Source organism: Carlito syrichta, unplaced genomic scaffold, assembly GCF_000164805.1.
Source record: "Carlito syrichta isolate Samal-C Ts95f unplaced genomic scaffold, Tarsius_syrichta-2.0.1 Scaffold309702, whole genome shotgun sequence".
Classification (NCBI taxonomy): domain Eukaryota; kingdom Metazoa; phylum Chordata; class Mammalia; order Primates; family Tarsiidae; genus Carlito; species Carlito syrichta.
The window spans coordinates 766,689-781,191 of NW_007253798.1; the positions used below are offsets into that span (position 1 = coordinate 766,689).

The 14,503-nt window shown below is 41.8% G+C and overlaps 2 protein-coding genes across 4 annotated transcripts; both read left to right on the top strand.

Moving 5' to 3' along the window:
- Position 1: 1 nt before the first annotated feature.
- PRELID3B (PRELI domain containing 3B) lies at positions 2-9,446 on the top strand. 3 transcript variants are annotated; one of them, XM_008067544.2, is made up of 6 exons: positions 2-104; positions 3,762-3,930; positions 5,104-5,193; positions 5,852-5,922; positions 6,041-6,143; positions 7,462-9,446. In XM_008067544.2, exons 1-6 carry the CDS (start codon positions 73-75, stop codon positions 7,579-7,581), a joined length of 585 nt encoding a protein of 194 aa, XP_008065735.1. In that variant the 5' UTR covers positions 2-72; the 3' UTR covers positions 7,582-9,446. The 3 variants fall into 3 exon arrangements, with proteins under 3 accessions (XP_008065735.1, XP_021573017.1, XP_021573018.1); XM_021717342.1 differs by having other exon boundaries at positions 8-104; positions 6,041-6,147; XM_021717343.1 differs by lacking the exon at positions 5,104-5,193 and having other exon boundaries at positions 8-104.
- Positions 9,447-10,204: 758 nt separating this feature from the next.
- On the top strand, positions 10,205-13,843 carry ATP5E (ATP synthase, H+ transporting, mitochondrial F1 complex, epsilon subunit). Its single transcript, XM_008067545.1, has 3 exons — positions 10,205-10,352; positions 12,105-12,231; positions 13,691-13,843. The coding sequence occupies exons 1-2, from the start codon at positions 10,321-10,323 to the stop codon at positions 12,226-12,228; spliced, it is 156 nt and encodes a 51-aa protein (XP_008065736.1). The 5' UTR covers positions 10,205-10,320; the 3' UTR covers positions 12,229-12,231; positions 13,691-13,843.
- The last annotated feature ends 660 nt before the right edge of the window (positions 13,844-14,503 follow it).

A 14,503-nucleotide genomic window follows, 5' to 3' on the forward strand; every position in this document is an offset into this window, starting at 1 on the left:
GGGGGCCGGTGTCGCCTCTTTGCCTCGTCGTCCCCTATTCGCTGCCCGGTCGTCGCGTGGGCCGCCGACACCATGAAGATCTGGACTTCCGAGCATGTCTTTGAGTAAGTTTGGGGCGCGGAGGCCACTCTGGGACGGGCGGGAAAGTTGGGCCTGGAGCCAAGGCGAGGCGGAGGCGACCCTCACGAAGCTTCCAGGCGTCGGGCCTAACGAGGAGGGCCGAGCCTGGGGCCCACGGCAACCGTGGGGAGACGCAGGATGGGACCCAAGGTCACGACCCCGAGGCACTCTGGCCTCCAGGCCCGGGCCGCCACCCGTCCGGGAGGGCGGCCGAAGCCACTTCCGGCAGGTCCCCCGGGAGGCGGCCTCGGGCGCCCGCGGCCTCCGGAGGTCGTGGGGGCGTCGCGGAGCACGAGGTCTTTGACAGCACTCAGAGTTGCCACATCGGGCCTTTCGACACCTGGCAGGACGCGGGCCCAGGATTCCGAGAGGGAGGCGGGGGTTCTCCCTGGAGTCCGGCCACCGCTGGGGTGGAGTGTCTCACCTCCTAAGGCGAATTTCGGGTGAAGTTGGGCCTCCAGGCCCTGAGTTGCCCATCTTCATCTGAGAGATGGAAGGTGACCGTGCAGCCCGGGCCTACCAATGTGGGTATCTTTGAGTTCAGTAACTAGCCCTTTTGGGCTAGTGTGAAATTTTAAGTAGCAGAAATAGGCCTTGAGCCAGCTATGTGTTGGCAATGAAATTCACTTCCAGTTCTGTGATTCCATATACATAAGAGCCAAGACTACAACCAGCCTAAATAGTTCATTTGTAATTCTAATACTCTTTATTGGTTAGTCCACCTTTCTCTCGCTGATTCAAAATGTCACCTTTGTCATAAACACTGCTGTGATTTATATATAGGTGACTATTTCTGTTCCACTGATCTTGGCTATTGCTGCCACACCGTTTTAACTTTTATCCCTTTGTGGTATATTTTAGTTTGAGTGTCCAAATTTTTAAAAGTGTTTCAGAGGGTAGTGTTAAAAGAAATTGTCAACATTTGTACATACTCTGTGAATAAGACATTTCTGAGGGTCCGCTGTATCTTGGAAAGTATAGAAAATTAGAATCAGAAGGAAGGTCTCTTTTCTCCCTATTGTTTACAGTCTTTTGGGAGGTCTTTCTGATGTTCTTTAACCTGGCCACCAGTCCATTTCAGCACCTGGGATGCTTAATGCCAGTCCTCTTCCTGGTTTGAGTACTTCAAAAGTTCTTGGCACTGAGTCTCCTTCAAACCATCTTCCTGCTTGTGTTCCCTAATACTCTTTTTCCTGGCTTGGTCCCTGCTTCCCTCTCCCCTCCTTCTGCCTTTTTCTTAAAATGTCCCTTTTTCTCTTTCAGTGTAAATGTTCAGTGAGATTCTGTTGTTAGCCTTCCTGTGTTGCATTTCATCTATTATCTCTGTCTTTTTTTTTTTCTTTTTGTCACAGACTTCTTTGAGATTTGATTAAAGCTCTGGGACCTTCCTCCTAGAAGATAAAAATATCTAAATGAATGCCGTACCTGTCCTAGGTGAAGAAACCCTGATCTATGCTTTCTCTCCAGATAATCTGAGCTATTTGGCCAAGGTCCCAACTGATATACACTCGTTTATGGCACCCACGTCTGTACCTAGAGCTGCAGACCTTTCAGGTGCCTAACAGACATCACTACCCACTTGTCTCACAGGTGCTTCAGACTCAGCCCACCTGAAATCCAGGTCATAATCTCCCCTCACAAATCTTAACCATTTTTTGTTGTTTCTCACCTTCGGGTGTTACTCTCCAATGATAGCTAAGTTATCATTCTACATCTCATTCATCTTTGATTTTCTAACCCTTCCTTCTGAGACCTACCTAGCATGTAGTTGGCATGCAATTGAAGTCATTCATTGATTCCTTCAACCGGGATGTCCAGTATGTGCTGGGCAGTGTTCTTTGAATTGGTTACATTTAGGTAAATCAGTCAAGACATAGTCACTGGCTCAGTAAAGTTAACAATGTCTTCTCGTGTTGGAGATGAAGAAACTGGACAGCGCAGTAAGCCACAGCCAAGCTCTCCTGACCCACTTGAATTTGGGCGCTGAATGTCTTCCAGTGTGGGATCTCTTTCACATAATTACACTAATACAGTTAATGTTAATTGCTGGAAGACTGTTAATCATAAGATGTCTTTGTAATACTTGAGTTGGGAAAGCGGTCTTAGCCTAACTCTGTCAACATTGATGTTTTCAGGCAGGCTCAGAGAGGAGAGATGGACTAAATTACAATTCATGTATCTTCACCCGAAACCATGCAATTACTAATTTTTTAAAGAGGAGAGAGAGAAGTGCATGGAGGCCAGCTCCCCATGGTGTAGGGCTAGGTGGAGGCAGGGCAGGACTCATCTGATTGTCATTTTAGATGGTTGCCTTGGTAACAGAGTGCTTGGCCTGTTATCAGGACTGTTTAGATTTGTGGGGACTGTTTAGATTTATGAAGCAGCTCTGCTTATACCTCCATTGATTTCTGCGCAAAGCTGGAAATTAAAAACAGAAAGAGATTCATTTATGCAGTGTTACAGAGGAAATGAAAGCATTAAAAATGACGTAGCTGTCCAAAATTCTGGGAAATTAATGGAACTGAGATTTTTCTTCTGTCAACAAGGTGTAGTTGTCAGTCTGAATTCTGTGAAAAAGTTGAAATAGATTAATGTCTACCTGTTTTACTTTTAGAAAAAGTAACGCTGTGTAGTTTTATCAGTCGGTGTCCCTTGAAACATCATCCCCAGATCTTGTCTTTTTCCTTTCGATGAAGGTGAGAGCATGGATAAATGGTTCAGACAGGGTTAGAATCAGCCTGCAGGTGGACTAAATCACCGTCAATACTGATTGTACTTAATAAGGGGTTCTTTTGAGAAGGATGTCTTTTGTACAAGCGTCTTATTCACAGAAGTTGGGAAGTGAACAAAGGTACATCACATTTAGAATCACCAAAGCACATGTGCTTTTTCAAGAAGATAAAGATGCTGCAAGCTCTTCAATGATGTGATATTATTACCACTTCAATGCTAGGTGATAAGCAAATGCTTATTATACTAAAAGAGAATATTAGAAAATAGCATATTAGGAGCGCCTTAAGAACACTTTATTGTATCGAATGCCCTTTCAAAACAACTCAGAATCCCTCCTTTGAGGAAAAACAATGGATAAAGATTGATTGGAGGAACCATTGTTATTTATTACATTAATATAGAGAAAAATTTTAGTAATTTAGTCAATAATGCTTTGGGTCTTGTAATCCCTATAAGAATTTACGGTGCCTATAAGTTCTTTTTATAACCTCATAAAATGGGGTCAGACAAAAGAAGAAATGGTCTAATGACACTTCTTTCTATTTGTTTCAGTAGAATGTAATTTTTAAGTACATTTTCATGAATCAGTAGTTTTTCCTAGGAACAAAATGTACATGTGGAAGCGGGTGACAGTAAATAGGAATGACTGTGTAAGAAATTATATCTTAGTGCTCTATAGGCTACTTGGATCTTTATAGAAGTCAATTGTATTATATAACCTGTGTTGTAGAAAAATACCGAAGTCTGTTAAAAATGTAGATTGATCTCCCATGATCATGTTTCAGAAAGTAATTTTCACTGAGTAAACTCATTAAACTTCCCTTGTAAAGAATGATTTGATGGGTTATAAAGATTGTTTGGTTCATGTGCACATTTTTAAATGTCTGTTTTTTGGTTCATATTGGCAGCCACCCGTGGGAAACCGTCACAACAGCTGCAATGCAAAAGTACCCAAACCCTATGAACCCAAGCGTAGTTGGAGTTGATGTGCTGGACAGACATATAGATTCCTCTGGAAAGTTGCACAGCCATAGGCTTCTCAGCACAGAGTGGGGACTGCCTTCCATCGTGAAGTCTGTAAGTGTGTCTTCATTCCCAGAGAAATGTGACTGCTGGAGAGAAGTTTTCTAAACCACATTATAATTTCAAATAGGTTGTGGGAGCCAATTCTGAATGTCATTTTTGCATCAGTTCAAATTGTATTATAATAAACTTGAGTTATGAGTGTATAATGAATTGGAAATATTATTACAGTCTTCATGAAGGCAACTGGTAAAACCTCTGAAGGAAGCCCGCTAATGCTTTGCAGTCTAAAAGAAGTTCTCTTCTGCTTTTCCTGCTTTTGCCAGCACTGAAGACCAGTCCTGAGAGTTAGAAGTAATGGTGATGGTCTGATCGTGATTGTGGGACGGTAGTTCCTGGGGTTAGTGGTGGGTTATGCACTTGAATAAGGAGTATGTCCTTGAACTTGCTAGTGCCACATCTGTTCCAAGGTCTACTCCTTCCTGTACATTTAAGAAACAGTTCTACTTAGTTTCAAAAGAGTGGGCTTTAGTGAGCTGATTTAGCCAGCAAGAACCTAGAATACCAATTTATCATCATGGAGAAAACAAGTGTAATAAGAGGACCCGGGTCTCTGTAGAGGGTCTCTTGATGGAAAGTAGGTCCACTCTGAAAACTGCAGTTCATGTTTTTCAACAGGGATGTACTGACAGCCTACTTCATACAAACCATGGCATTAGGTAATGGGGACACAGATGGACAAGGCCAGGGGGTGGCCTTGGGGTCATAGCATGTGTAGTGACACTGATGCTGATGTCATCCTCCATTGTGAGGATGAAGTCGAGGTGCCCTGTCCCTGGAGTGCTCTAGGAAGACACTGACACATGCCCTTGAGCTCACCTTGTTCTAGACCCTGTTTCCCAGCTCTTTTGATTACCAAAGTTCAGTCTCAGCCCTGTTGTCACACCCTAGCAGTTTCAGCAGGAAGCCTTTTGTTGGGGGCATTCTCAGTGGGCTCGTTCCTGATTGCCTCTGGGAAAGGCTTTTGCCTCTGGCTGTCTCATTTGTGATGTGGGAATAAGCCTCCTTTCTGACCTCTGTCATTTTCTTCTGGTTGATTTCAAAACAGATTTTTAGTTCAAGATACTTTAACACATTTTTAAATAAAATAAAATATTCAGATATAATATCGATACACTTGGTAAGATTCTTTCTCCTCTGATTACTGATTCTGAATGTTTTACTTAGCTCATTGGTGCAGCAAGAACCAAAACGTATGTGCAAGAACATTCTGTAGTTGATCCTCTAGAGAAAACAATGGAACTTAAATCTACTAATGTAAGTGGTGGCTTCCTTCTGTTTTAATTTTGAACTGTCTGGTTTAATGTTTGTTTTGTCTCCTAGTTGAGCTGTGAGTGAATGCATGTTCTCAGTGTGGCTTAGAAAATCCCTGCTTTCGTGCTGCATCGACTTTGCCCTGTTTGTAGTTTCCCAAGGCTAATGATCCTACCTGTCTTTATGAGTTAGCACTCAAGGAAATGAATTTGGGATCATGTGTACACCATTATTATATTCTCAATTTGTGGAGTTTTTTTTTTTTTGATGATGTTGTTTTAAATAAAATGTAGGCAGTGAGCCAGCCTAGGCAACATAGCAAGACCTTATCTCTACAAAAATAAAATTAACTGAGCATGGTGGCACATGCCTGCAATCCCAGCTACTCAGGAGGCTGAGATGGAAGAATCACCTGAGCCCTGAAGGTTAGGGCTGCATTGAGCCATGATTATGCCATTGCACTCTAGCCTGGGTAACAAAGTGAGACTGGAAAAAAAATGTAGGCAGCAGATAGTTTTTTATATTTATGCAGTAATAGCAGTGGCTTATTTGTTGGTTTTGTATGTTTAGGAGGAAGATTTTGGTTTGTATGTTGATTTTGGAAATGTTTTGAATCTTTAGCTCCAAAATGATTTGATCCTTTCCCCCCCCCATTCTATAGATTTCATTTACAAATATGGTTTCAGTAGATGAGAGACTTATATACAAACCACATCCTCAGGACCCAGAAAAGTGAGTTAAAAGTGTTTTAATAAAAACTTATTTTATAGAGTGTATAACAATTTTTTTACCAGTTTTTTTTTAATAAAAGTTGGGTTATCTAAAGTGGTTTGAATGTGTTTTGTTCCAGAACTACTTTGACTCAAGAAGCTATAATCACTGTGAAAGGAGTCAGCCTCAGTAGCTACCTTGAAGGACTCATGGCAAGTACAATATCTTCAAATGCCAATAAAGTAAGTAAGGCTGCTTCTTGCTTGTTTGTTACTCCCTGGGTTCATGTCCTGGAGGAGCTTGGTGCTGAGTGGTGTTTGTCCTTGTAAGGTCTCACCCACTCTGCAGTGAAAAGCCACAGAGTAGGAGGCATTTACTTGTGCAGGCTCTGGGGGGTTCACATTTCAAACTCTCTTGCCAGCCTTTTAACCTTGGGCTATTAAGTTAATCTTTTTACGCCTCAGTTTCCCGTCTGTGAAGTGGAGGTTACCCATGCTATAGGGTTGGCATGAAGTGAGATATGGAAAGTGTGCGTGACCTGGACCCCAGCACATAGGAAGGGCTGGGTGATGTGTAACTGTGTCATTAAAAGTTCTGTGTATCAACTTTTTGTCATTACATATCCCCTCCAGTCCATTTTAGACATTTTTTCCCCTAATTGCCATGAAATTACTTAATATCAAATATGTGTTGTATACATAAAAGATTTTTTTTCTATCCCCCCCAACCAATTTTTCCTCATTGAGAATGCATGATTTAAAACAGGATAAGTTTAGAGAAAGAGATTCCTCATACACTGTTTTATAGCACATTTAATATAGTCATTGAGCAAAGATACTCATAGATGCCTTCACTGTGCCAGACAGAGTGCTAGGCTAGACTGAGGGTATAGCAGGGAGCAAGACAAATGTGTTCCCTGACCTTATGGAACTAAGAGGCAGGCAGCATTAATCACACCACATGTCATTAGGATAGGAAAGGTGCCAAAAGGTATGAGGGTGCTTCCTGAGTGTTGAGTACCTGATGTTTCTGGTGAGTGCCGTGTGCATCTAGGTTGGTTGTGAGGGGTATGCAGGAAGAGTATTTTGGGTGGAAGAGCTGCCTGGGCAAAGACCCTGAGGCAGGAGGTGGGAAATGCTCTTTCTATTCCTGAAAGAATGCATAGAACACCATGAGAAAAGGGCTGAGGAGGGAGTTGGGGACCAGATTCTGCTGGGCCTTACACAGGATTTTGGTTTAAAATGTAGACATAAAAAGGAGTTTTAACTTCTCACTCCCAAAAAGGGGACACTGGAATCATGAAATAAATAAGACATCCTATCATTTAATTGTAGATTCTTTTCAGAGTATCTTTTGCATACAAAATAGAAATCAGTTTATGATCGAGCCAGCTGATGTTTGCTAAATAACGTTGGAAAAGAAAAAGCAAGGACAAAACAATCTGTCATCATGAAGTTTAGTTATGCTTGGAACGTTGCTCGTTACTTCCTGGTGTGTCATTTATTTGATACATACCTTTGCTCTCACTGGGTAACAATAAATGTATTGGATTTTTTTAAGGGCCGAGAAGCAATGGAATGGGTAATACATAAATTAAATGCTGAGATTGAAGAATTGACAGCTTCAGCAAGAGGAAGCATAAGGACTCCAATGGCGGCGGCAGCATTTATAGAGAAATGATCATGGAAATTGGTAGACAACCTTGGGTGCCCAGGTCTCTCCAAGTTGGCAATATATTTATTTGTTACTTAAAAAATACAATTCTATTTTAGGTAGAATTTTTTTAAATAAGCTGACATAAGGCTAAGGTACTTGATCAAAACAGATTCAGGGCTTCTAAATAAAAGGGATCATACGAAAATGGTGTTTGAAATGACTGTCATTCGAAGGGTTCCAGTATTTATGTGGAAACTTAATTTTTTGAAAGGTCCTTGGAAATAGGTATTGGCGTTGAATCTCCTTCAGGTAGAATTTTAAAGCTTTTCGTGCACCATAAGTCTACCTGGCTTTGGACCAATCCCAGGACAGCAGCACCACCCCCTAAGACATACATTACATTGCTATACACTCAATAGCTCATAAGGGAACTTACAGGAGAAATTATGTAGTTTTAAAAGGTATTAATTTGTATAAAATAAGTTACTCTGCTATAAAACACCACTAAAAACCACAGTGTTTTGGTTTAGTACGTAAATATTTTTGGAGTGAGAATTATCACTGAAGTAATATATGACTCCAACAAAAATATGGTTTTATTGTATTAAAGAGTACTGTATTAATTTGCCAAAGTTTTGTAACTTAGTAAAGGCATTACCTTCCTTGGATTTGTACTTAGTGATTTAGTATGCTGTATCGTGGGCTGGTTATGTTAACTGAAAAAGTCATTACCTGAGTTTTGCAGCATTCTAAACTTAAACAGAACAGCTGTTCACATCTTTTAGCATTTCACATTTGCCTAACTTATAAATTGCCATGTGTCAAAATCATGGTTTTGTAATTGCTAAGGCATGATATGTCAGGTTATTTGAATATAATTACTTTTTGAAGTAATTGTGACCACAAAACATCTTTTTTTACATGAAGAGCTGTACATCATTTGAAATTACTCAAATGATGTCTTAATCTGAAGCGTAAACCCCAGGTACTTAATGTTTTTAATAATATGGTGCCACTGCAGGGCTGGGAGTGGTGGGGGAGAACAAAGGATAAAGGGGAGAGGAAGGATTGGCTTAAACTAACCAGCAAGTGAATTGCACTGCAGCTTGTATTTACAGGGAATCCTTATTTTGAATGCCAGAAGGCAACTGCAGACTGCAAAACAATCCAATAAATGTTATTTTGTTTTGCATTTTGTAGCAGCACTTATCCACCACTAAATAATAGCTCTGGTATTTGTAGTTGTTGCATACAGAGTATGTTTGTTAAAAGGTGATTAGCTTTTGACTTTATTTTACAATGCTTCATATGATAAACTTCTAGTCAGGTTTCCTTTCAGAGACCAGCTAATATATGTACATAAACCACGGAAATATTATAACAAACTATTTTGAAATTATTGGTTTTCTACTTGAAATAGTTTAGCTTAAGACTTCTCAGAACATTTGTAAAAGCAAGTTAAATCCCATAAGGTTTGATTTTTTTTTTCTTGTAACCAGAAATGGTTTTGCAACTGAAATAACATTTCACCTAAACAAAACATTACTAAATATTGACATTTGATAAGAAGTTGTCTTGGGTAATTTCTGTAAATTATGCCTGTTCTGAAAAAGGTGTAGTGCCCTAATGATAAAATATTTTTAAACAAATCCTTATCCTTCGTTTGATTTTTTAAACTCTGCTCTAATGATTTTCGTTTTCCAAAATAGCTGGTAATTCATAGCTTTTACCTGTGAAAATATAAATCCACAGCAAACAAATGCATTTAAGACTAAACTGGACTAAAGTGTTCACAAATGAAACTTCTGGACTATTGAGCATCTATTTCGTATTTTTAAAAATTAACATATGAACTAAAAACTTGTTAATAAAAACTTTTTTAACTGTGATGTTTTCTTGATTATGATTTCTCTTTAAGAGTAAAAACTTTTTTTTTTTCCTTTTAAGAAACACTAATTGCTAGACTACGCGCGTTGCAGGGCTAGAGTTCGGCTCTAACAGGAGGCCCCAGATGAGAATTTTCACTGTCGACGTGGGGACCTCCTTGTGCCGCCAACCTGCTTGTATTCCCTCTCCATCTCGGCCAGTTTTCTTGCTCTGGGCCTCGCCACATCCCAGCTCACGTCCTGAAACTGCAAAAACTGCCGAGAGTTGGTACACTTGGCGGGGGAGGCTCCACTCTGGCCGCCAGGGTTTGGCTTTCTTCACTTAACTGCGGGAGAACGAGGCTCAATGCTTTTCTAAGTGTCTGCTCTCTGGAAGGACAAAGGCCGGCGCCGCTCTCCTGGAGCGGTGTAGACCCAGGCCCTCGCAGGACAGCGTCCGCGCAGCTTCGCACTCTCGTCCTCCCGACCACATTGCTCCGCGCCCCCACGGGAGCCGGGGTGCCCACTGACCCGCCCGCCTCAGCCCTCTTACCCCGGCCCCCATCCCGCGGCGGCACTACGGAAGCCCGGGGGGGCACACGCCCGGGGCGCTCGCAGAACCAATGGACAGCCGCGGCCGGCCAGCCCGCCCGAGGATTGGCACTCGCGGCCACTGCCGCGTGCACCCATTGGCTCCCGGCGCCGGGGGGCTTCCACGACGGGGCAGCAGGGGCTGCGAGGGAGGGCGGGATGGGGCAGGAAGCGGCGATTGGCAGGTCCGCACGCCCCGCCCCTTCCGCTTATTAGGTCCTCCCTTCCGGCTGCTGAACCGCCCGGCTGAGCCGACATTGAGGGCGTCCTAGCGATTCGACCCGACGCGCTCCGTTCTCGCGACATAATGGTGGCATATTGGCGACAGGCTGGACTCAGGTAGGGCCAGGCCTCCAGAGGGAAGGGCGTCGAGAGCCCGGCCCGCGCGCGTCCGGGTGTCAGAAGGTCACACTGGGCAAGACGGGGGCGGTGGCCCCACGCGCCTCCGGGTGTCAAGAGGTCACGCCCGGCACTGCAGGGGTTCGTGGCCCAGCGCGTGGCCTGGGCCGCGCTACCCACCAGCCGGGCCGGGCCTCGGGCGCCATCGCCAAGATGGCGTCGCTGTGGACAAGCACGCCGGCTGCGCGACGTCTCCCCGGGGCGCGGGGCTCGGGCAACTGCCTTTGGCGTGTGACCCAGGCTTGTGAATCCTGCCTGCCTACCTGCCGGGGGCCACAGAGCACCTGACTCCAGGCCGAGGAGCACGTGACACCCTTGGAAACTCGAGACACTCCTCAAAAAAGGACAATTCTTAACGAAGGAGGCCTTTTCCTTTTAGAGGAATACTTGAATTATACCGTAGACGTGTCATAGTTACATGAAACTTGGGAATAGAAGGGCGCGGAGATCTCTCCTTAATATAACCATTGTTGGCACTTGGCCTTTGCGGCATCCGGGTGAAGCTTTTTATAGTTTATCTACATGCATTTTTGTTTTTAAGTTCGCTCCTGTTGATCTCAGGTTTCCTTATGGGTAAAAAGTGAGTGATGGCTCTTGAGTTCAAATATGAAACTCACTAAGGACATGGGGTGGAGTGTAGTGGCAAACGGTTGGTCTGGGTGTGACATCCGATTTTTTTTTTAACCTGCGTACCAGATTGAGCAAAAGTATCTTCCTCCAGGTAGCACACCTTGTTAGTTGACTAGGTGGAGTAACACCTTCCAGTAGTAAAATTTTGTCAGTACTTACGACTACCCAGCAACTGAGTTTCCTGGCTTGAGACGAAGCAAAGTTTTGTAGAATTGAAAGGATGATAGTTCGCGTCACACACACTAAACTTCCTACTCTGTGGTCTATGCTTTTTCACCCATTGTCTTTCCTTCTTCCAGCCACCAGAAGAGCCGGTATTTTTATCCTTTTATTGTATTGTTTTTTAACAGGTGAATTAGCAAGCTGAAAAGGCTAAACAGCCAAAGGTCACCCAGCTAGTAAGAGTGGAAACAGGCATTGGAACTCTTACTCTGGTGCCCACAAATAAATTCTAAAACTTGAGAAAGATAGACAGCACTCCCTCCCCTCTTCCTGTTTCATAAGTGTGAAAAGTGATCTGACATCTTGGAAAGATGTTGATGGGAGTCCATCTACCAAACAGGAAGCAGGTTTTTAGAATTTTTCAAGAATCAATAATACTCTCTAAAGACTTTTCAGTTTAATTTAGAAATCTTAATTAGGAGAAGTTTTCGATGGCAGACTTGTGAAACAGAATTCAATATTCTCAGGAAAGCCTTTAAATAATTTATCAGGGAAATAATTTTTTAATTTGGTCTTTTTTTCTGTATTGTGGGGGTTTTTTTAATTTATGCATCTTTTATTTTAAATGAGTATACACTGAAGAGGAAACACAGTACAAAGAAGAAAAATTAAAAATCACCCATCCAAACACTGAGTAATACTTTATTACATTTATTTCAAGTGGTTTTTTTCTTTGTATAGATTCCTTTTGCCATTAGTCATTTTTAAATTCAGTTCTATGGTAATGTAAAACCAGACCAAAACTACAATTATAGGAAGAAAAACAAAAGCTCAGTAATATAACCGTCTGGCCATGGAATATTGGTAATTAACTCTATAGCTTTTCTCATTTTCTTCCAGCTACATCCGATACTCCCAGATATGTGCAAAAGCAGTGAGAGATGCACTGAAGACAGAATTCAAAGCAAATGCCGAGAAGACTTCTGGCAGCAGCGTAAAAATTGTGAAAGTAAAAAAGGAATAATCTGTAAGTTAATGATTTACTTAGAAGAACAGTTTTATCTTAAATTTTTAGAGCACTATAAAGATCAAAGTAATTTTAGTTTTGGCTTCTATCCATTTTTTAATCAATCAGTGCATGTAGAAATTAGTAATTGGGATAATAATTTAAAACATATAGGTTATAGAAGTACCGTGGCATAATAAAAGAATATCCTTTCGGGCTCTGACAAGCAAAAGTAATTGGCACGTTGATTTTCAGTTCATTTAGCAATCCTTAGGTAGAGCTCTGTCTTACTTTAATTAAACCTGTTTCATTTGTCTGCATAAAATCAAATAATTGGGAGGATAAACTCCCCACTTTTGTAATTGCTGTTGGCATTACATAACAGTTCAGGAACATGAAAAATTACTGTTCTTTACGTTTTTATTTCCCCCACATCTGCTAATGTTCTCACAAATCACTGCTTCCTAAACATAAGGGCTGCAGGAACAGCCAGGGGTCCTGCTATTTTATCAAGCAATAAAATCTGCAAGACCTGCCGTGAATACTGTTTTGCTGCTAAACTTATGCTTTCAGAGCGTTAGGTTCATGTTACTTCTCCAGAGGTGCTGGTGATATAAAGTTACCGTCTCACGAAGTAAAAAGATGGTTTTGTGCAGGTGATAAGCTCAAGCTTTTGTGCTCCATACTGCAAAAGTGATTTGACCTCCAAACCACTTTCTTCACGTAATTTCAAAGATGAGCAAGGAAAATAGTCAGATGTTTTTCAGATTTAATTTTCTTGTTCTGCTTTGAAAAAGCTTCAGACCCGCAGAAACGTGATAAATATTAATCCTTTGGCAGCTTGTGGTTATGAGCACTTTTACTTATTGGAACTGTCTCCCCTAAGCACTTTTCATTTTCATTTTGAATTAGTAAATATTTTATTACAAGTCTGGAGATGTAGTGTTTTGAATTTAGCCCGTTTTCTAGGGGCTCTCTGTCTAATCTCATAATTCTGAGTAATGAGACCCGGTTTTATGTTGGGTTGTTTTGTTTTAACAGTGAGCTGAGAAAATCACTCAGCCTCTCTGCAGCAGAGCTGGTCCTGATTCTGCACCTAACTCCGTGACTTTGCCATGTCCTTTGGGTTAGGAAGTAGTGTCGGCTCCAGGAAACAAAACATGAGCCTCTCTGTTAGGTCCTCCAGGGATGGGGTCCCCACCTTATTAGCAGAGGGAGATTTTAGTGTCTTTTAAAGGCACAGCAGTTTATTTATTACTATGAGAGTGTTTAGTTTTACATAGCGAAGCTCCTGCTCAGCCAAGGCCGTGCACTTGAACTAGCATTTTGTATGACAGCTTTCATGCTGCTCGTGTGAATCGAAGCCACGGTTCTCTTTTACAGTTCACGAACAAGAAGTTATTTCTCATATTCATGTTGGATTTTTAAGAAGACACGGAGAATTAGTTAGCAACTGTTGCATTTTCTCTTTTCCTCCTAGACCCTGACTAAAGCTTAAAATGCTACATTTTCAAGGTGAAGATGTGTGGGCACATGTTATGGCAGATTGAAAACGATCTCACTTCATGAAAAAAAATGCCTGTCTTGTTCGTAAATTGACATTGCCAATAAATTGAAGTATGGTTCACTCTTACTGCTGGTTTTTAGTTTCCATTGGACTTTGTAGGAACTGTCTGCACTACCGTGTGATTTTGACCATATGAAGCAGGATTTCTTGTGGGGAGCAGATTTAGTATTTAGTGACCAAAGGGATATAGAAAACACCTTGAAAATGTCTCAGAGTAGAAAGTTGTTTTACATGACATTAATTGGTGGTCAAAATGAGACGCTGTTGGTGAGGCTTTGTCTCCTTTATCTTTGAACTGCAGTTATGTTGGAGGAGTGGGTTGGTTGTTACCCACCGGCCTCAGCCTTTTGTTTTAGGCACCAGTGTCTCCAGGAAGTGCTGCTTAAGAGCATAGATTAGGGGAGGAGCATATACTAAAGCGCAATACTCATTTTTTATTGTGCACTTAAAACCTGTAGAGAACAGGTATTTATGTTCAAATTTAAGCACAAAATGCGTTTCACATTATTTTGTAAGTGATTCTTTATATTCTGGTAGCATTTCTCGTAGGAAACAAGACAAAGCTGTTCAGCAACTTGCTTATTGAGTTGATGGCCAAACTGAAATTAAAATCTAAGCTTCTTGACTACAGGTCTGGGCTGCAGTGATGACAACAGCAGTTCTGTGGTTTGTTCGTTCATTAAATATTTAGGGATGAATTGTTGCAAGTTTTTCTTTTTATCTTTC